This window comes from Hippopotamus amphibius, chromosome 1 (genome assembly GCF_030028045.1).
Source record: "Hippopotamus amphibius kiboko isolate mHipAmp2 chromosome 1, mHipAmp2.hap2, whole genome shotgun sequence".
NCBI classification, from domain to species: domain Eukaryota; kingdom Metazoa; phylum Chordata; class Mammalia; order Artiodactyla; family Hippopotamidae; genus Hippopotamus; species Hippopotamus amphibius.
The window spans coordinates 75805110-75825991 of record NC_080186.1 but is presented as its reverse complement, the minus strand read 5'-3'; the positions used below and the strand labels follow the sequence as shown (position 1 = coordinate 75825991).

General features: G+C 38.4%; 1 protein-coding gene across 2 annotated transcripts; it reads right to left on the bottom strand.

The window, feature by feature from the left end:
- Positions 1–962: 962 nt before the first annotated feature.
- Positions 963–19885, bottom strand: RPE65 (retinoid isomerohydrolase RPE65). 2 transcript variants are annotated; one of them, XM_057747821.1, is made up of 14 exons: positions 19836–19885; positions 18663–18745; positions 16847–16997; positions 15037–15144; positions 14792–14933; positions 11220–11367; positions 9929–10010; positions 9558–9690; positions 9306–9445; positions 8529–8658; positions 3776–3890; positions 3583–3677; positions 3379–3490; positions 963–2088 (listed from the first exon to the last, which is right to left on the bottom strand). In XM_057747821.1, exons 1-14 carry the CDS (start codon positions 19844–19846, stop codon positions 1937–1939), a joined length of 1602 nt encoding a protein of 533 aa, XP_057603804.1. In that variant the 5' UTR covers positions 19847–19885; the 3' UTR covers positions 963–1936. The 2 variants fall into 2 exon arrangements, with proteins under 2 accessions (XP_057603804.1, XP_057603814.1); XM_057747831.1 differs by lacking the exon at positions 15037–15144 and having other exon boundaries at positions 1937–2088.
- Positions 19886–20882: the final 997 nt, after the last annotated feature.

Genomic DNA, 20882 nt, shown 5'->3' with positions numbered 1-20882 from the left:
CCAGATCCCCTAGATGAATGCCTCTGATTCTTAGAAACCAGGTTACTTAATTTTTTCAATCTGAATTTCCAAGTTAATCCTTGCCTGGCTTTTAAATCTCTCTTATTCTAATATAAGTTTTCAAAGCTCATATTCCATCTTTGCGCTTGAAAACCAGCTCCTAAGCCTTCTTTGTATAATATTAGCAATGATTATATAGATAATTCCAATTTTGGTGAAATGGTATTGACAGAATGTTATTTTAGTCAGATGTGTCTCTCTTCCTTCTCAACACTGTGGCGATCTCCACAGAGCACAGGGCTCAAAACGGGACCTTGCAACAGAAGTGGGCACACTGAATTGCCAGACTTGCTTATGGAAAAGGAATGGCAAGAAGGCAGGGACTGATTGGCAAGTGTAGGAAGTGATGGTTTTAGGAATTCACTTAAATAAGTATAAAGCTTACTAATTATTCAGTAATTTATTTTCTGCATTTTTAAAAGAAGTGGATAAATAGCCTTTGTGGAATTATGTTCTTGTGCCATGTCTAGAGACAAAAACAACAGACTGGTGTTTATCTATAGTCACATATTCCATGTTATTTTCTGGCATTTTTTTTTTCTATTTTTTGAGACATCTAGGTCTACCTAGTAATTATCCACAAAGAAATAATGATTATATTAAAAATCCACAGGGGGAAAAATGATGGAAAAGACCAGTAGTTGAGCTTAGATGAGCTCTGTATGATTTTACTTTATAATTTCCACTTTTCTGTAATTTTAGATTTTCTTTGAAAAGTATGTTTTAATGAGTATTTATAATTTAAAAAAATGAGTTTGCATTTTATCTAAGTAAAGAAATCAAATGGATGCATCAAGTACCATAGTCAGTCTGTTCCTTCAAGCTGTTTTTACTTAGTCAAACACAATGCTGATCATCTTAAATACAATGATATGTAATACTTTTGAGCATAAAATAGATACCAGGATTAAGATATAGAATAAAAATTTTTGTCAATCTTCATTTTTTTTTTTTGCAATATGAGAGAGCTCAGAAGAGAATAATTTTAAAAACAAAAGTGCTTAAAATATATTAATATGGGAATGTTAATGACAATATTTTCTCTTTTTTCACTTTCAGGTGATTGCACAGTGCTTAAATTTAATTAAGCAGAACAGATAACAAAGTAAAATCCCCCCACATTATTACCCCATACTTTGATTTTAAACAGAAATTATATTTGTATTTTATGCTGTTTTTCAAAAAAATTACAGTCACTGCTATCTGTAATTGTTATGTAAGCTTTTAATAGATAACTTAATCTCTGAGAAATTATTTGGTTGAGAGCCCTCAGTGGATTAAAGGTAGGTTTACTCATTGTAAAATCAGAAATAGTGGTAACTGCCTATATTAAATGGAAATATTAAAGTTTATAAAACTTGAGAATCTTTGAACAATAACATGCATACAATTACAGTGATTGTCTTAGATAATAGTCCCTGGTTTGAGAAAAAATTTGGTCTGACATTTAGTAATTAAGCCTTTTTGCAAGATACTGCCTTGACTCAGCAAAGCCACATACAATCAGGTGTAGAGGACTTTGGCTTTTAAATGTTAAAAAATAATTGGAGCAGATAGGTACCTAAAATATGCTTTTATAATAGGAATAAAAACAGTTTAGTAAATCCACATTCATTTGCTATTTGACTAAATATATAAAGAGTTTTTAGTTATGATGTGTCTATCTCACAGAGAAATTATGATTATCTAAATATGCACTTTTTTAAAAGGAATTGTTTACTCAACTCTGTGCTTTCTGTAAAACACTGCAAAATTGTGTGCATCTGCAAGTTAAAACCCTTATATACAGCAGGCTAAAACTGAACAGAATTTAATTGCAGACCTGACTGTGTTTTTCTGGGTTTTGTTACCAGAAACATATTACGCTAAAATGTGTTCAGGATTTTTTGAACAGTCCATGAAAGGTGACAGGGATGTTAATCTCCACTTCAGCCCTGGCAACTTCACTTAAGTCCTTGGCATTCAGAATCAGGAGATAAGCGGGCTTTTGTCCTGCTCCAGGGCTTACCACCACACTCAGAACTATACCTGTTAATCAGAAGTTAATAAGGCAATGTTGAATTAAAAATAAAAAAAGCCCAGAGCCATAGGTTAAATGTCATTGAAATAATACAAGAGGCATTACGTTGACAAAGAAAAGCAGATGACTTGATATCTTGTTCTGACTCTTCTACCACCTGGCTGTGTGGCAACCCTGAAAGTGATTTAAAATTTTTGATGTCCCATAGACTATAAGCTCCAGGAAGAGAGTGACCGTTTTGGTCTTTCTCACTGTTGTATTCCAATTGCCTACTACAATGATTAGAACATAGTAAGTATTCATTAAATTCTTATTTAATGAATGTTTCTGTGTTTTTATCTGTATCATAACATTTAGCACCTGCTCTACCTACTGTAAAAAAAAATATTGTGATAATCAGGTGAAAAATGTATATTAAAAGCCTGAGAATTCCCTGGTTGTCCAATGGTTAGGACTCCATGTTTTCACTGCTGAGGGAGCAGGTTCAAACCCTGGTCAGGGAACTATGATCCCACAAGCTGAGCAGTGCAGCCAAAAAAAAAAAAAAAGGACTTTGGAAACAGTAAGGTATGTTATTTCTATAATTTCGAAGGAATAGCTGGAACCTTCCTTCCTTCCTTCAAACAAAATAAGAAAAAAACCTTTTGCAGTTTTGATTGGATGGGCTGTATATGTAAAATCACTTAGTGTAAAATGGCTCTACAATTCTTTATTTTATTCATTTCTCTGTGGTTTTCCATATTTTAATCCCAGAGAGTATAACCTACCTCCTTGTCCTGGCTAACCAATAGTTAACTAAGACTGATTCTTTGTAATTGAGTTGCTAGTTTACAGGTACTTGCTCTAGACCCCTTTCTAGCCCCAGCTTACTAAAAGGAAAAACCAAAACCAGAATCGCAAAGCCTTATTCTCATTCTCTTGGATCTGTTAGAATACTCAGTTTCCCTTCTTTGAATTCTATCCCTTTTCAGAAATGTATCTAGGTCAGGAGAGGCAAAAACCTAGACTGCATACTGTTCTTTCTCCCTCGTCTCCTTCATCTAGAGCAGACACTGATGCTCCATCATGACACCAGAGGGTGCTTTAGGATTTTTCCAACAGGACCAGATGAAACCTGACCATAAGATAAAACTTATTTTCAAATAAGTTGAAATTCTTTACTGCTGTCCCATTCAATAGTATAAAGATTATTTCTGAACTTTAGGGAAATAAATCAACATAACTCGTCTCCTAGTTGACTAACTATATGAACTTCAATAAACAAGAAAGCGGTCAGAGACATCTATTACTTTCATTACCGTCATCTTCCTCCAAGGCATCTGGGTGAGAAACAAAAATGGGTTCTGAGGGGTATGAGTCAGGCTCTTGCCATACCCAAGTTTCTTTAGTTTTGACATTCAGCTTACAGAGCTGCATGTAAGAAAGAAAAAAATCAATCAGTCAATCAGTCAATATGCTTTACTCGACTAGCATATGACTCAAAGCACTGTTGGATTAATTACCCTGTCTGGAACAAAGTGATTCAAGCCAAGTCCATATGCGTATGTGTAAGGTTTCCCACCATACTTCCGGTAATTGATTTGAGGAAATTCAAATGCTACAAAATAGAGCACGTGCTTAGGAAAATTCAGTTAATCTCTTTGAATGGAACATTGTGTTCTCTCTCATGTGCAGTTTTTTCCTAAATCACCTCACCTTGGCGAGGCCCTGAAAAGAGAACCTCAGGTTCCAGCCAGATGGTCTCGTCACTGCACAGAATTGCAGTGGCAGTTGTGTTGGGGAGTGTGACTAAATTCTTGCCTGTGTCAGCCTAAGAAAGAGGATAACAGAAACTTCAGTGAGCAGGAAAGAAAAATCAAGCAGCCATAAATACAGTTTTCCGAAGTTTTGTCTGCAGAGTTCTTCATGTCTTAAGTCAACATGTAGGGAGAGGAAGGGCAGAAAAATCTAGAAAGGGGATCCCAGGAACACTACTGGGAAAGCTGTCTGCATCCATGTCAGTCACTGGCTGTGTGTCACTGGGAAAGTCACATAACCTCACAGGCCTTCAGTCTTCTCATCAGTGAAATGAGACTGACCTCAGAGAAAATTTAGGGCTCTGAGGATGGGGCTCTGGAAAAATAAATATTTTGTCTGCAGGACAAAAAAATCTTCAACCTCTAGGTATCCACACAGTGTTTATCTCCTTTATAGTTAAGCCATATTTTTATTTTATTTGAAAACAAAATCATACTGTCATGTTATCAAAAAAGAAAACAAATTGAAGAACTACTGACCAGATGTTTTCTAAGATCTCTTGTCACCCAGACTGCTCCCATGAGATTTTTCAGGTTATTTTATGAAAGGAATGAATATCAGCTCTTTCAAAGAACATATTCATTTAGTAATACCTGCATCAAATACTTAAATACATGTTTTGTGTTATCCTCTATTCTAGGCATTTGGGATATTTCAGAGAACAGAGTTCCCGTCATCATGAAGTTTACATTTTAATTTGGGAACATAAACTACATAAATATAAATAATAGATAAAGTGTTTAGTACATAATGAATGTGAGGAGAAAAAATAGAGTGGAGTAAAGGGGATCAGAAGTGTGGAGGGTAGGTGAGTTGTAATTTTAGTAGGTGGTCAGGGTGGGCCTCACTAAAAAGGTGCCATTTGGGATAAAACTTGCAGGAGGTGAAGGAAGCTAGCAATGCAGTTATCTGGGGAACAGTATTTGAGCAGAGAGAGCTACCTATAGAGGCCTGAGGTAGGAGTATGCCAAAGGTCCTTGAAGAGCACTATAGAGACCAATGTGGCTGAGCTGAGCTTGGGGGAGAAGAGCAGGAGAGGAGAGTGGAGGGGTAATGGGCCAGACTGTGTAGAGCCTGATAGGTCACTGTGAGGACTTGGTCTTTTCTGTGAGCAAGAGATAGGAAGTCTTTGGAGGGTTTTGAGCAGAGTATTGGCAGGCTATAATTTATTTTTAAAAGAATCACCCTGACTGCTCCGTCGCGATCATCTTTAAGAGTAGGGGAGATGCAAGAGTCAAATAAGGGGAACCAGTTTGTCTTGAAGTAGTCCAGTCAAAAGAAAACAATGGTTCAGGCTAGGGTAGTAGCATTGAAGTCAGTGAGGAGTGTAAGGTAGAGGCAAGAGGATTTCCTGATGGATAAGATATGGGGTGGGGAAAAGGCATGAAATGAAGAAAGGAGTCAAGGATGGCTCCAAAGTTTTCAGCCTGAATAATTAAAAGTTGGAGTTGTCACACCAAAGATGGGGATTACTGAAGGTGGGATAAAGTTTTTGGTAGGGGAAGAGAAAGAGTTTAGGTTTTGTCTTACTAAACTTGAGGTTTTTATTGGACATCAAAATAAACACATGGCATTGGCAGTAGCACATAAGAACCTTGAGTTAAAAGGAAAGTTGGAAATGAAAGTGTAAGCTGCTTTAAGGCATGTGTCTTTACAAAGGGAGTGAATGTACAAATAGAAGAAAAAACAAAGGGCTGAGTTCTGGTGCCCTCCAACATTAAGGGGTCTTCAAGAGAGGAATGAGGGGAGAGCTGGTGGGGGCAAGAAGATTCAAGAGAAGGATTTTGTAAGAGGGCAAAATAATAGCATGATATGAGTGATTTAATGAAAATGGCAGGACCGTGAGATATATGAGAGAGGGGGAGAATTGTAGAGTGATGTCCTGGAGTGGGTGAGGAAGGTTGGGAAAGACTAGTTCTGAATAGGACAGTGCATAATTCAGTATGAGTACAGATGCCGGTGGGTGGGTAGATGTGGTGGCAGGAGACTACGTTCTTTTCTGATTTCTTTCATTTGTTTCAGTAAAGTAGGAAGCAGAGCCATCAGTTGAGTATGAGTGTGGAGGTGGGAGGTGTTAGAAGTTTGAAGAGAGGAGGGTGTGAAATATTTAACTAGGAAAGTGAAGTTGGGAAATGTAACAGTAAAGTTTGTGGTCATGTATTTAAAAATGGGCCAATTAACACAATTGCGTGTTTTTCGCACTTAATTTCAGCCTTAGAGGTACAAGCATGGAGTGGGTGAAGAGCTGAATTTAACTAGGATTAGGATTTTGACAAATAATTTCTATAAAGTAAGAAAGAGACAAGAGAAATGAGGATCTCCTCAAGGGGGTGATTACAATGATTGACCATGAAATTTTAATGGAATAAGGAGGGGGGGTAAGTCTTCGAGGGAGTGAGAGATGGTGAGAAGGTAATAGGTTTTAATAGGTTCAATAGATTGGAGGTTCCTGGTGAGAATTGCAATAGAGTGAGTAATCTTGAAAAATTAGAGGTGGTAGTCAGAATGTGTCATGCATGAAACCAAGGTTATGGTAGAAGCACAGTCAAAGGTAATGTTAAGGTCAATTGTATGACTGTGGGGAGTGAGTGGCTGAGATAGAATGGAAGACAGAATCAGTGGAACTGAGAGGCCGTTGTTGGAAGAAACACCTATGATGTGTATATTGAAACCACTGAGAGTCAGAAGTAGATCAGGCGAGTGTGACACTGAGCCAGAAGAAACAAGGACTGGTGGTTAATAGGTGAGAATAATAATGAGGGGTGTGTATATGTAAATATATAATACCACTTGGCTACATAATTAGCCAAAGTGAGATTTGAAATTGGGAGATTTTAAGGGTGGGTGGAAGGAACCATGGTCTAGAGGCAGCAAAGTGGAACAAAGAGGACACCTACTCCAACCCCAGGCCCAGTGGTAGTAGGGCTGTCAGAGGAGCAACTGCTACCCCTGGAAATTGCCACTGAAGAGACTAGTGTCTTAGAGTGTCAGATTTTTTGGTAAAAGAAAGAAGATGGAAGGAACATGGTGATGTACAATGAATTAAAAGAAAGTAGTGAAAGATTTTTGGGATTGGGAAGAGATGGGAGGTGAAAAATGGATTTTGTGAGATTCTGTGAAGTGAGGCCTCAAGGCACTTCGTGGTGACGTTGGGAAGGAGAAAGCGGCATGTGTGCAGGCATAGATATTTATATATGCATACAATAAGTTCAAACGTTGACGTCAAACATATTACCTATGTGACTGTAACTTGAATGGTTTTACTATGTTGTATCTTATTTTTTCTATTATTAATTTTTTTTAATGTAGGAGATCTGTAACATTATCTTTTCTTTCCAAACTTGCTCCTCCTTTTCACTCTCCCCCCTCACTACTATATTAACAGATATATTTATCCTCTGACCCAGCAACCTCACTTCTGAGAGTCTTATTGCTATATCTGCACATATATAAAATAACATACATACAAAGTTATTCCTTGTGACATTGTCTGTAATAGCCAAAGAATGGAAACAACTCATTGCTTAGTGGTGAGGGTCTTGGGTATGTTCACAAAAAAGAACACTGTGCAGTTGAAGAAAGCAAGATCTCCAATATACATTTTAAAAAGAAAAGAAGCAAGGAACAAAAATGTGGATATAGAAAGTTACTTTTGTGTAAAAAATGAGAAATATAATGATATATATTTGTATTTTCTTATATTTGCATAAACAAGCAAAGGAAAAGGAAATACATTAAAAGTTATACATTTCCTATTTCCAAAGTTATCAACACTCTAGATACATAGGCTTAAAGGATCTCTATGGTCTTTTGCATGTCTAAGACAATTCATGCTGCCATCCTATCAAATGTAAGATTCTTTTAATTCTACCTGTAGGAACTCTCACTTTTCTCTATTTGTCTGTTCCTACTACCATTACATTTTTCTATCTCCTGAGTGATTTTCATTGTCTCCAATCCCAGGTCCCTATCATCATCCTTTCTTCACTTCCAATAGTACTTACACACTACTTTTTATTTTAGAAAATCAAAGCTGCAAATTACCTCAGTTATTATTGTCTAATTTCTTTAGGTTTCGGAGCAGGCAACTGAGCTTCAGGGTAACTTGCTCGTTGAATGACCTGCTCAGGGAAGCCAGACATTTAGCAGCAGAGACAACTAGAAGAGTCAGTACACTTGATACCCAGTCTATGAGCTCTGACTACGGCTTTCTTCTGTTTAAAAACCTTAACTATCTCCCCATTACCTATCATATAAAGTACAAACCCTTTAGCTTAGCCCGAAAGCCTTCAAAGATTACCAAACAACTTTTTTTTAAGCTTTTTTGGCCACTTATTCCACTGTTTTTGCTTATGTTCTAACCAGTTGGATTGCAATCAGTTTTAAAAGGATTTTGTAAATAAAAGAACAACAGGTTTAAAGTCAAAACCTGGTTTTCATTTTGACTCTGCCACAGTTGGATTTTGCTAAGTCATGTCACTCCTCTGAGCTTCAGTTTCTTCATTTATAAAATGTGGGGAGGTGAATTAGTTAAAGTTCCTTCCAGCTCTGAAATTTCGAGACTTTATGTATAAACACACAGCAGGAGAAAAAATACTGAGAGAGATGAAGCATTCTGATTATATCTGAAATCTATGTAGAGTGTGGTTACCTTGTCAATATTCAAAGGAAGTACGTATCTCCTAACTTCAGGCTGGGGAGCCTTTCTGGCATTTTTTTTCACCTCTTCCCAGTTCTCACGTAAATTGGCTAAATATAAGTAATTATAAACAAATTCAAATCTGCAAAAATAAGAAGTCAAACACGAGGACAGACAATTACAAATAATTTTAGAGACATGATTCATGCCTTTTAAAAGCACAAGTGCATGCCTGTTCTTTAGTCCACATCCCAGAAACTGCCAAAGACTCAGTTATACTGGAGCCATTTCTCCTGGAGAAAAGAATTCTGCTTCATGGATATGTCTAAATAACAGCAGCCTTTGACACTTTCTGCTCTGTTTCTGTATCACATTCTGTCTGTGTCTTCAGGGGCTATTGTCTTTTTTAGTGTCTTGCTGTTCTGAGGAAAGCATGTTTCTTTTCCCCAAACCCAGAGTAGGTGGAGTTCAAGGCCCCCATAAAGGATCTTGTTGAGTATGAGTGAAATTAAGTTTAAGTTTATTTATCAAATCACAGAATCTTTTATTTTCAGGTCTGGTTCATGGACCTGATCAGTTTTCAATCATTAACTATGGTTTTGAGGTTCAGTTTGTATTTCTGATTATCTAAACTCTCTACAGATTTTTCAATCATATGTTGTGACTTAAGCATACTTCTTGCTCCTTTAGATGTAATCAGATTAAATATTGAGAGCAGCATCTCTCAAAAACCCCCCTAATTTCCAGGAACAACTGGAGATGTAACATTTATCCAATGTCCTTTCTTACCCTTTCCAGCAACAAAGATCCACAATCAGAAACTCACTGTCTTCATAGGTATTGATGTGATGGAAGAGGTTAAAAGGAGAGGTCCTGTATTTATTATTGATATACTTTTTTCTTTTTTTGTCAGCAATGTGAAGCCAAACCTTGAAAAGTGAAGAGAATATTCTGATACATTAAAAAAGAAAAAAAAGTGTGTATATTATGAAACACATATTCTTCAGAACCATAAACCTGACAAATAAATGTAAGACTTACCCCCATAGTTTCGTTGGACTCAAAACAATCCATGTAGTTGGCTCCCCAAAGACTCCATGAAGAAAGGAACTTGAACAGATTAATTTTGACTGGTGTCTCCACAAAAACAATATAGTTGGGAGTCAAACCAAAACTGTTCAGAAACAGAAATAAACTTGTGAGTGGGAAGGGTTGATTCTCAAACCACAGAGAAATATGTACACATGAGGTATGCTCAGTTATGTGAATCAACTGTGCCTACATGAAATTAATTACATTTAAATTTAGGTTTCTGCAAGAAAATGTCATGATCAGGATTGGTATCAAAGGTAGGCAAAGAAGATCTTTAAACTTGAGTTTTCCTGAAGATTCATAGCAGGCCTTCAAGTTACCTATGGACGTAAGATGGCTTGAATCGGTCACTGCAGGGGAATTGTACAACGATCTCTGACTTGCTTATTGGATCTTCCTTGTCTGAAATAAAGTGGTTTTAAAAGGCTGTGGAACAGCCTCTTTTTGTTTTTTTTTTTAAATACAAAGCATTTAGAACAGCTTATGCAAGCAAAGAAATACATTTTCAGATCTTGATTTTTTAAAGAGTTTATTTCCATTTTCTCAGTCACTGGCATTTCTTAGAGAAATTTCATGCGGAGCTGCAATCACCCAGGAAAATCCAAATAGCAGCAGATTTGGAAAGTGCACTGAAACAGTGTGGGGCAGAGTACAGTGGAGTCACATCTTACAACTGGAGGTGGGTTCTAAGTCAAGGGAGTAAGGCAAAACTTTAGTATGGTATGGTCAAGTGCCTTTTATAATCTCTTAGGTTATCTATCAAGTTATGGTATATGTGCTTTTGAGTCAACAGCCCTTTACAATAATTCTTAAGCACGTTAAAATTTATGTTAATGTAAGGCAGTGTCTTCAAACCTTAGTGTACATAAGAACCACATAAAGAGCTTCCGAAAATACTAACTATGGGCTCACCCCCAGAATTACTCATTCAGTCTGCCTCAGGTGGGGCTCGAGATCTGTATTTCTAACAGGTTCCCAGGTGATGCTGCTGGTCCAAGGTCTATACTTCAAGAATAATACCAAGCAATAATAAACAAAAATCCATATATACTCAAATAATTCTATTATCAAGATCATTATCAAATTTCTGGCAATGAATGGAGGATGAATGGAGAATTCTAAAGAGTACTCTCTTCAGTTTTAATATACTTTCTCTATAGTATATATGTGAATTAAAAGGTTTTGTTTATAGTTTTTTGGGAATTAAATACACACAAAATACTTAGTACACTTTCATATACATGTGTGTATACTATTATACATACACATGTTTGTTTAAAGTCTTAATTTGTCTGGCACATGGATAAGTGCTTAATAAATATTTGAATCTAAATCTTATATATTCAAAGTCACATATACACTACATCTTTGAAACACAGTAGAATAGAACATGGCCACTTCAATTTTGAAGTTGTCATTTCCCGCTATGGTGCTCTTGGGCATTGGTCCCCTGGTAGGGTAAGGGTGAGAGGCAGTTGTCTTAAAATCTGAGAGTAATTTAACTGTCCATATAGTGCTACCCTGATATTTCTGATCTGACATCTTGTTTTTCCTGTAACTTTCTCACATTATAGATACTTGTTTTAAGAAGAGTCAAAGTGGTAAACTGACCTGCTTGTAGCGGAGGGATCTTTACAATATTGTAGGCAATTGAAAAATTTTTCCCAAAGCAATTACCAATGTTGTAAACAGTCCCATCATTTTCAATGTGGGGGTGAGCAGTGGCTCCATTGACTGAGACATAGTTGCAAAGATCAACCTATGGAAGGAGAACAAATGTCACCCATGTTAAGAGAAAGATTATATTACACATTTGGTCCCTCAGTCTGACCTCACCATTACCACTTGCACCTTCACCCTAAGCGCACTTTCTCTTTCTTTCCATCTCTCTGGGTCCTACCCTCTTTCAAGACTGTGTATGTCCCATCTTTAGTGTAGACCTCTCCTCTGACTCCCATGCTGACCCCTCATGCCTGTGAAATCTTTAAAGATCTTCAATTGATGTAGAGTATACATTGCTCTGGTTGGTTACTTTCCTTTTGCATATGCAGGTTGTCTTCAAACACTGACAAATTTGAGTCCTGAATCTTCTTTACATTCCCCTTATTGAATTACATTGAATTGTATGCTGATAGTCAATAATTTTCATTTTATAAAAATGGCAATTTTGTATGATACAACCTAAATACAAAATCCAGTGTCTTACATATAGAATGAATGTGGAACTGAAAGGAACTTCAGGATTCATCTGGTACAGAAAGTCTTAACCTAAATAGACTTCAGGGGAACCATGAATTCCTGGAATTAATGAAAGCTTTTCGAAGACAGGATTCAGGGCTTTAATTCAACTTGGATTCTCATAAGAAATTAAAATCGCAAAACTACCACAAATCTCTCAATTTACATAAGGAGAACTTGAGGTGTCAGAGAGGTCAAGTGACTTATGTAAGGATGCAGAACACTAGAATTTCTCCCTGGGACCTGCTCAATAAAGATTTATTGAATGAATAATCGATGGAATATATATTTGTCTAACCAAATTTCTTTCTATTTGATTAGGAGAATATGTTTTAAAGCATAGGGAGTTTTTAGCACCCTCATTTAAATAACAGGCAAGACATTCATTCATTCATTCATTCAGTTATTCGTCAAGTATTCCTTGAGCTTCTATTATATGCCAGCTGCTGTGTCAGGGTCTAGGAAAACAGAGATGGTCCTTGCTTTCAAGAACTTCAGTCTAGATTTGCACTGTCCACTATGGTAGCCGCATATAACAATTTAAATGTAAGTTAATCATAATTAGATAGAACTTCAAATTCAGTTCCTCAATTACATTGGCCATATCCAAGTGCTCAATAGCACTTGGACAATGCAGATATAGAACATTTTCATTGTTGTAGAAAGTTCCATTTAATAGCACTGTATTAGACCAGTAAACTGGTATACAGTGCAGTAAATGCAAAACGATATCTGTAAAGAAAGGTCATCTAATCCAGACTAGGAGATTAGGCCGGGCTTCCCAAGGGTGATGACTCCAACTCACGCTTGAAAGATGAGTAGAAGTTAGCCGGATGGAGAAGGATGACAGTGTGTTCTAGGGAGGAGGAACCCTAATGTAAAGGTATAGAGTTGTAAATAGAGAATGCTTCTTGGGGATTACCAGTCATTTAGCATGGCTGCAGTGAAGGGCACACATGGAGGAGGAGAAATAAAAATGTACCAGCCACAAACGTCTGTGTTTTAACTTTGTCTTGGAAACTATGGGTGCATTGGATGGAATAACACATTTATACTTGCATTTTAAAGAAAAAAATTGCTTCTATTGAATTAAGGAAGCTGTATTTAGGGAATCAGGCTGGAGGCAAAGGCACTTGTTAGGAGGCTATTTCAGCAATAGTAAACAAACAAAAATAACCCTCAAAATTTTAAAACTACATTTTTATATGAAGTCAGGGTATAGTGCTGCTCACAATGAAACCTGACTCCTAATAAAGTCTATTCTGGAGCCATACCATGAACTTCACACTTTCAATTAAATTACCATGGCAATCTGATTTACTGTCAAAGTCAAATGGATGGTTTGGAAACTCAGCTTCAGCACTTCTCTAAATGACCTGCGCATACACTATTGAGAATATGTTAAGCCTTAGTAAATAGTCTTCTGGGGATTATAAATCAGCTTGTGATATTGAGACCCAGTGTTGGGACTACTTTTCCTTTCTATTCCTACTACACTGAATTTCTAGTTCTGGTCTTCAATTCCATCTAACTGGTCTCTTAGCTATCCCTTAACTCTTTTGCCCCACCCCCACCCCTTTACACTTTTCATGTGTCTTCCAGATTGAATAAACTAAAGTACAGCTCTGTTTATATCACTTCCCCGAACAAAAACTTTCAGTAGCTTCCCGTCAGCTAAATAGCTTATTCCAAATTTTTGTCCACTATTCAAACTTCTAGTTTCACCCTACCCTGTGTTTTCACTATTCCCCTTGACATGGCATGCTCTAGGTCACTAATTCTCACCTGGGAGTGCTATTGTCCCCTAGGGGGAGAGCTGGAATGCTGGGGAGCATTTGGGGTTTGTATAATGATTGAGGACATGTCTGGTGTTTAGTGGGTGGGATCAGGGATGCCAAACCTCTGAAATGGGTGGGACAGTCCCCACAATGATGAAGTACCACCAGCCCAATGCCACTGCCACCTCCATTGTGAAACACTGCAAATCTAGCCAAATAAATTGTTCTGTATCCTCCAGTTTCCCACCTCTACATGTTTGATCATGGTACTCCCTGTATATGAAATGTTCTTTCTCCAAATTCATTGAAGTTGTGCCTTCCCTTTAACTTCTAACTCAAATGCAAGACTTTTAAAGCTTCCTTGACCTGCCCCACTTCACATCCACCAACTACTGCCAGAAGTAATCTTTGTTCTTTCATAGAAAGTTTTCCTTCTGTGAAAGGACTCATCACATTCTGTGTTCTATTATAGTTAAGTATTTATTTGATTTCTCCACCTAGACGTTAAGTTTTCTGAAGGCAAGAACTATGCCTTGCAAATAGTTACATCTTAATAAATATTAGTTGAAAATGTAGATCTGTCTTATCGAATGCTGCATTGAGATTGCCTAAGTTCTCAGTAAAATTTCCCACTTTCTAATATTGCTGACATGTTTCTCTATATTTTTTCATTTAAGATATAGCTTTATTTCTAAAAAGAAGGGTCTATACGAAGGGGCAAATTGGTGCAACACACTTTCCTAGAACCACGAATGGTAGGGTTTTCAATATTAAATGTGCCGGTTTCATGCTAGTCTATAAAAACCATGAAGAGCAGGGCCCGAGTTGTCTTACTCATTGGTATATCTTTTGCATCTAGCATGAGTTCAGGTACATGGAAAGGACTCAATAAATATTTGTGTCACAAATAAATATGTTAGTCACTTTATACGGTTTTCTTCCAATCCACATAATAAATGTTTAAAATTTCACAGATGGAGAAACAAAGTTTGCCCTATATCGCATTGCTCGTAGTTGATGACAAAGCAGGGATTTGAGACAATCTATCTGGCTCTCACATTCTTCAGAGCAAAATGCACAGTTGACTTAATTAAATTGCACAGCAACTTAATTCTAAGTTGCAAATTCTAAGTCTCTGAGCAATATCATCTTAGCACTGTGTCCTACCTGCTTAATTGTCTCCAGGGTCTCAGGATTAATCTTTGTAATGAAGTTGGTCTCCGTGCAGGCATAGTAATCTTCCCCAACTGGGTAGATATTAACAAGGGCGTTGTCAGTAACCTCCACTCCTCGAAAGTAAGAAAAAAACCTGCAGAAGCAAACGGATTTTTCAGTCTGGTAACTTTCAAGGCATGAGAGAAAAAGGGTTAATGTAAAATGTCTTTAATAACATGCAGTTGGGTTTCAGTAACCTGGAAAATATATTCTTGCAGGGGTCTGGAAAAGCACAGGTGCCAAATTCTGTTATGACGATCCTTTTCTCAGTCATTGCCCGTACGTAAGCATCAGTGCGGATGAACCTGAAGGACATTGAGACATGGGAAAGGGTCACAGACAAGGGAAAGTCCATGGAGAGCTTAGACTGGTCATTCCATGTGCCCTTATCAAGTTAGAATCATATATCCACAATATAAAGAATGGAGAGTCATGTAACTTTCTCAGGGTGACTGAGGGAGAAAGAGACAATGCGCCATGAGCTTAAGATTATGTTTTAGACAGATGAGGAAATAAAGGCTCAGAGAAATTAAGTGATCAGCATATGTGGGCAGAGCCAGAAAACATGTGTTTTCCATATCACACTATGCAGTTCACATCGGACCTCTGACTTTTTCTTTTTCTTTTCCTTTTCTTTCTTTCTTTTTATTTTTAGTATTACCTGGCAAGGATTTTATTTTGTTTTTTGTTTTTTTTATTTTTTAATTTTTTATACATCTTTATTGGAGTATAATTGCTTCACAATGTTGTGTTAGCTTCTGCTGTACAACAAGGTGAATCAGCCACATTTATACATATATCCCCCTATCCCCTCCCTCCCGAGTCTCCCTCCCACTCTCCCCATCCCATCCCTCTAGGACCTCGGGCCTCCTGTAGCCTGTAATTCACCAATCGACCCTGAGCAGGGAAGTATAGAATATGGCATGCTGAATTATATTCCTTTCAATCTTCCTCATGTTCCTCCTGTGTTTTTCCTCATTTAAAAATTTTATTTTGCTCCTTTAAAAAGTAGATATTGTTGAATGCAGTCTCTTGCACAGGCAGACCTCCTGAACCACATCCCAGACTAGGTGGCATAGGTTGCCTAGGATTTCTCATGTGGAGAGCCAATTAAAATCTGATTTTGCACTTTCATGTAGAGGAACAAGTACCAAGGTCTTTAGAAGGCATATAAAGGCTTTGTCTGACCTCCAAAATATGCTTTCATAGCTAAATTTTTGCTTGCCCTGATCAGTTTCTGTTCTATTACAGTCCAAGTTATCCTGACTACTTTAAGACTCCATTTATTCTTCCTTTTGATGTCTCTTTGGAATGCTTGAAATCTGTGGTGATCAACAAAGCTGCTAACAGGCCTGAATATTAAGGCATAAGACAAACTATTGTGGTGTTAATAAATCTTTGTAATGAAGTTGGAGTGATGGCTTAAGGCTTCAAGCCTTTTAGCAACATTCTCCTGTTTTTAGAAGGCTTCCCTTTGTTGTATTATTATGACATATTTGGCCCTTGTTTCCTTCCTAACGCCCCTCCCTCCTTCCCATTGGCCTTTCTGATTATAAAAATGAGCGAAATCAAGAGACCCATTGTCTAGTAATAATAAAAATAACTATTATTATTATTAAATGCTTCCTATGGGCTAGGTACTATGTTCTCATTTAATCCTTATAATAAGCCCTGAAGTAAATTCTCTTATTTCTCTCATTTTTATAGATGACAAAGCAAGGAATTAGAGATTAACATCTTGCCAAAGGGCACCCTCCTGGTAAATGGTATGTAGGGGACATAGGGTTTGAAGCCAGGCATGTCAAACCCCAAAGTCCTAGTTCTTAGCTGCTTCTTTATCCCATAGTACATCTCCCAGGTGTCCATGCAGGCTCACTGGCCCAGGATTCTGAGTGGAGGCGAGTATTAAAGTCTCCTCTTGGGTTCAGGAGGTTGAAAAGCATTTGAAGGGAGGAGCTGAGCTAGGCCCCACCCCTGGGAGGAGGAGAGGGACCTAGTGTCCTTTACCTTCTGTGGTATGTGACATGTCCTTCTTTAAAGTCAAACTTGTGCAGGAGGGCTTGCCCATCAAACAGGTGGTAAAATGGCTCAGATCCAACTTCAAAGAGGCCTGGCCCACATCGAAGGAGACTGCCGGTCAGCCAGAGGGGGATCCTGCCTGTGATGAGGGCAAGACACAGAACCTTGCTTCTTACCCCTGCCCATCTCAGCCCCAGTAAGGAGCAGTGATTATCTAAGCAGCCAGACTGGGCAGCCTCTTACTTCTAAAGCTGGCACAGATTTCCATTCCCAGCTCTCACACAGGGTAGCTCTCAGGAAATGCTTGCTGGCCTACTCTCCTTTCACTAGGAGACCAAGTGGTGGGAAATGTGGGAACGTCTCAAAGTTTAGATAAAGGGTTGGAAGGAGACATGGAAAAGTATCTCAAATAGAATGGGATTCTCCATCTAACAGATTTCCCCAGCTACCAATACATTTGCCTTTTTTACTGTCTCACTTTTAAGAAAAAAGTCAAATTTCTTGATATATAGGATGGATTAGCAGCAGGGATCAAGTTACTAAAAAGAGATGTATCTATAGAACAAACCATTTAATTGAAAAAACAAGAATACTGTTTCTTAAAACATAAAGCTATATTCCTTTGAGAATATGGGCTACTGTCCAGATAAAGGTCCACCTGCTGGGGCAGGAAGTGCAAAGGGCTGTCAGAGACCTGAATTCTGGTTCAAGATTTGCTATGTGCCATCTCTAGGCCTCAGTGTCCTTCTCTGCAAAATGAGGGGCACACAAGAAAGGCCTTAAGGCTGTTCAGTCTAAACAGTTAGGTTTGTGCCCTTTGATTCTTTGAAAAGTACCGCCTTTGGCAGTGTTTGCTTAATCATTGCCATTTTTTAAAAAAACAAATGTATTATTTCATACAGCTCAATTTCAGCAGCCAACTTTATAAGGATTTATATTTCTGATAAAAATTTGAAAAGAAGGCATGGCTTAACTAAAAGGCACACCATTAATTTGACTGCTAGAACCTAGATTGTTAGCACCAGAATCTAGCTGAGAAAGAACACTGGGCTCATCCCTTCTATTCTGCAGAAGAGGCAATTGGGAGGAAAGAGACCTGCTCAGGCTTTGGCCCTTCCTATAACACCATGCCCAAGTAAGTATACTATGTGGGCCATATGGTGCCTTTGGATAGCAAGAGCAGTAGTAACGGTAACAACCATCTATTGATAACTTTGTGTTGGATACTGGGTGAATATTTCTATTTACATTATTTCATTTAATCTTCACAACATCCCAATGAGGTAAAATTTGGTTTATGGTAGGTGAATGAATTGAGACTTAGAAAGTTTAGGTAACTTGTTGAAGGATTCCTAGATAGTAAAATAATTGAGCTAAGACTAGCACCTACATCTGCCTGACTCCAGAATCAAGACTTCTGATATAATGGGCATGAAACCTATCACCCTTTATTGTCATATTCCCACATACTTGTCACCAGGCACTCGTTTACTCTGAAACTGATGGAACAGACATTTACAGGACATTTTCTATGTGCCAGGCACTGAGCTAGGCACTGACAGTATAAAGATGACAAGTATAGTCCCAGGAGTTAAGGAATTCCAGTTAGGTAGCATTTTTCTATATTAGAGAAGTAAAGAAAAGAGGAAATGGGTTCTTAGTATAAAAAGCCCAAACCTCCAGATTCTTCTCTCTGTAGCCCACAGGGTGAGCCCATGCTGAGAGTTGCCAATGAGTAAGGAGACAGAGAAGAGAGAGATTGAGACATAAAAGAGAAGATGGCTTCAAGATAGGTGACACCAACCTGTAACATGAGCTGTGAGCGGTGAGGATAGTTCTTCCACAGTTTCAAACAGTTTCTTATAACCACCAGCAGGATGTTCGACTCTGAAATGGTGGAATAAGGAGGAGGAAGCCCATGTGGAATCTCAGGAAGTCCATGGAGACAGAGGCAGAGCTCCAGGAGAAAAGACGCTCTCTGCTCAATGGTGGTGCATACTGCCAGTCTAGCCTGGTCTGGGAGCACACAGTGTTTGGGGGGGGTGGGAGGTGGTGGTGGTGGAAACATATTAGGTTGGCAAAAGGGCCCAGGTCAGTGCTCCTCCTTTGACAAAGGGGAAAATGACCTCCCTTTTAATGCCACAGTGGGCTTGCCCTCTGCAGTTTTCCTATATTTCTGAAGACAAGTCAACAAATCCCACCATCATCACTTCTCTTCCTGATTGAGTCCGTCCCACAGAATTAGCCTGCCCTGTCACTACTCTCAGCTTTTACTGCATCATTTACTCTCTCGCCTCCCAGACAGTCTCATTCCTCTCCCTCTTATGTGCTGGGAGACCACAGGTTTGGGGGTCAGTACATCATCCTTTGTTATTCACCCATGTTATACCATCATTTCTTCCCATCGTCTTATTTCATCACAAATCTCCAAGAGCTACAGTACATTTTAAATATAGTCAGATGAGATTTATTTTCTCCCTTCTCACTTTGACTCCATTTTCTAACTTCTTAGAGTGAGAGCTCTGACAACACTGCCTCATTATGATAGCTATCTTTTACTAAGCACTTACAATGTGCCACGTACCATAAAAAGGACTTTGTATGCTATTCGTTAATTTAGATCTCACAACACCAGAATGGGGTAAGTACTACTCATTCTATATATGGAAAAGCCTAGACTTCAAAAAGTAATTTGCCCAAAATCACACAGCTAGGAAACGGCTAGGCAAGAAGTGCAGCCCAGGTCTGCCACGTCAAAATCTTCACGATCACAACTGCTTCCAAGGCCCGTTCCAAGCCACACAAATCCCACCATAATTTAGACCTGAATTCTAGAAACTTGCTTCAATATATAAAGCAACACCCAAGGCCGTCCCTAAACAGGTCATCAATCCTCTTCAGGAGCTCTTGAAATAGACCATTTATCATCAACACACTGAGGCATTAAAAAAAATAAAAAACTCCCAGAGATACTTACTGGATGGACATTTTCTCTCAGTGGAGGATTGAGAGTTCTGGCACCAAGTGTGGAATGAGGAGGCAAGCCCTTAGCCAGGGGCCTTTATATGCCTTCTAAATCCCCCTAAAAGGAGTTATGGCTTTGGGAACCCTTTCCCACCCCCTCAGCTGGGAGAGGGTGAATAGAAGTGGCTTTCAGTGCTTAGAATTTGGGTTGGCCGCTCCCTTAATTGTTTTTTGGCCATTTTCCAGAGACCTCAATCCTTCCCAAAGAGAATGAGAAGTGGATTAGGAAGAAAGGAGTTGTGTGGGAGTGGCTAATATCAGGCCTGCGCTGATCTGGGTCACCCCACTAGAACCTGGCACCATTCTCTGGTGCCTACCTCCCTCTTTCACTTCTGTGCCCTCATCTTTACCCTCATTCATTTATTCATTCACTTACTTATTTTTAAAAATATCTATTACAGGTTGTCTATGGAACAGGCATGGATGAGCCATCCCTATCTTCACAGATCTTATAACTCTGCACTAATAACAAGAAACTAACAAACTACTCAATAACATTTTATAAGTGCTATGGTTAGAGAAGTATGGAGTATTATGGAAGCATATTGTAGCACCTCTAACCCTCTCTGGTGGCCTTACTGACCCCATTCAGGGCCCAGTTCCAACCAGGCTGAAGACTTCAGCTGTGTTATTTTCATCGGCTACAGATGAACCCCTTTCCATATCCTTACTTGTCACAAATGCTTGCTTGATCTCCGCAGCACCTTCCTGTTCACTGGTACGTGTGCTGCACTCAGAGAGTAAATAGCACTATTTCATTCATATTTCCACACTCCTCTATTTACCCTCAATTGTTTGCCAGTGCAGACATGGTACTGCCCAAAGGAGTCCCCAGAAACAGACAAGACACACACTATACAAGCTGACAACTTTAACATTTTTTAAGAAACTCACTGACCATTTAAAAATTAAGTGGTTATGGTTACTAACCCTCAAGCTCTTCAACAAACCTATAAAACAATCTGAGCACTCCCTAAGATAGATGACAAAACTTTACTTT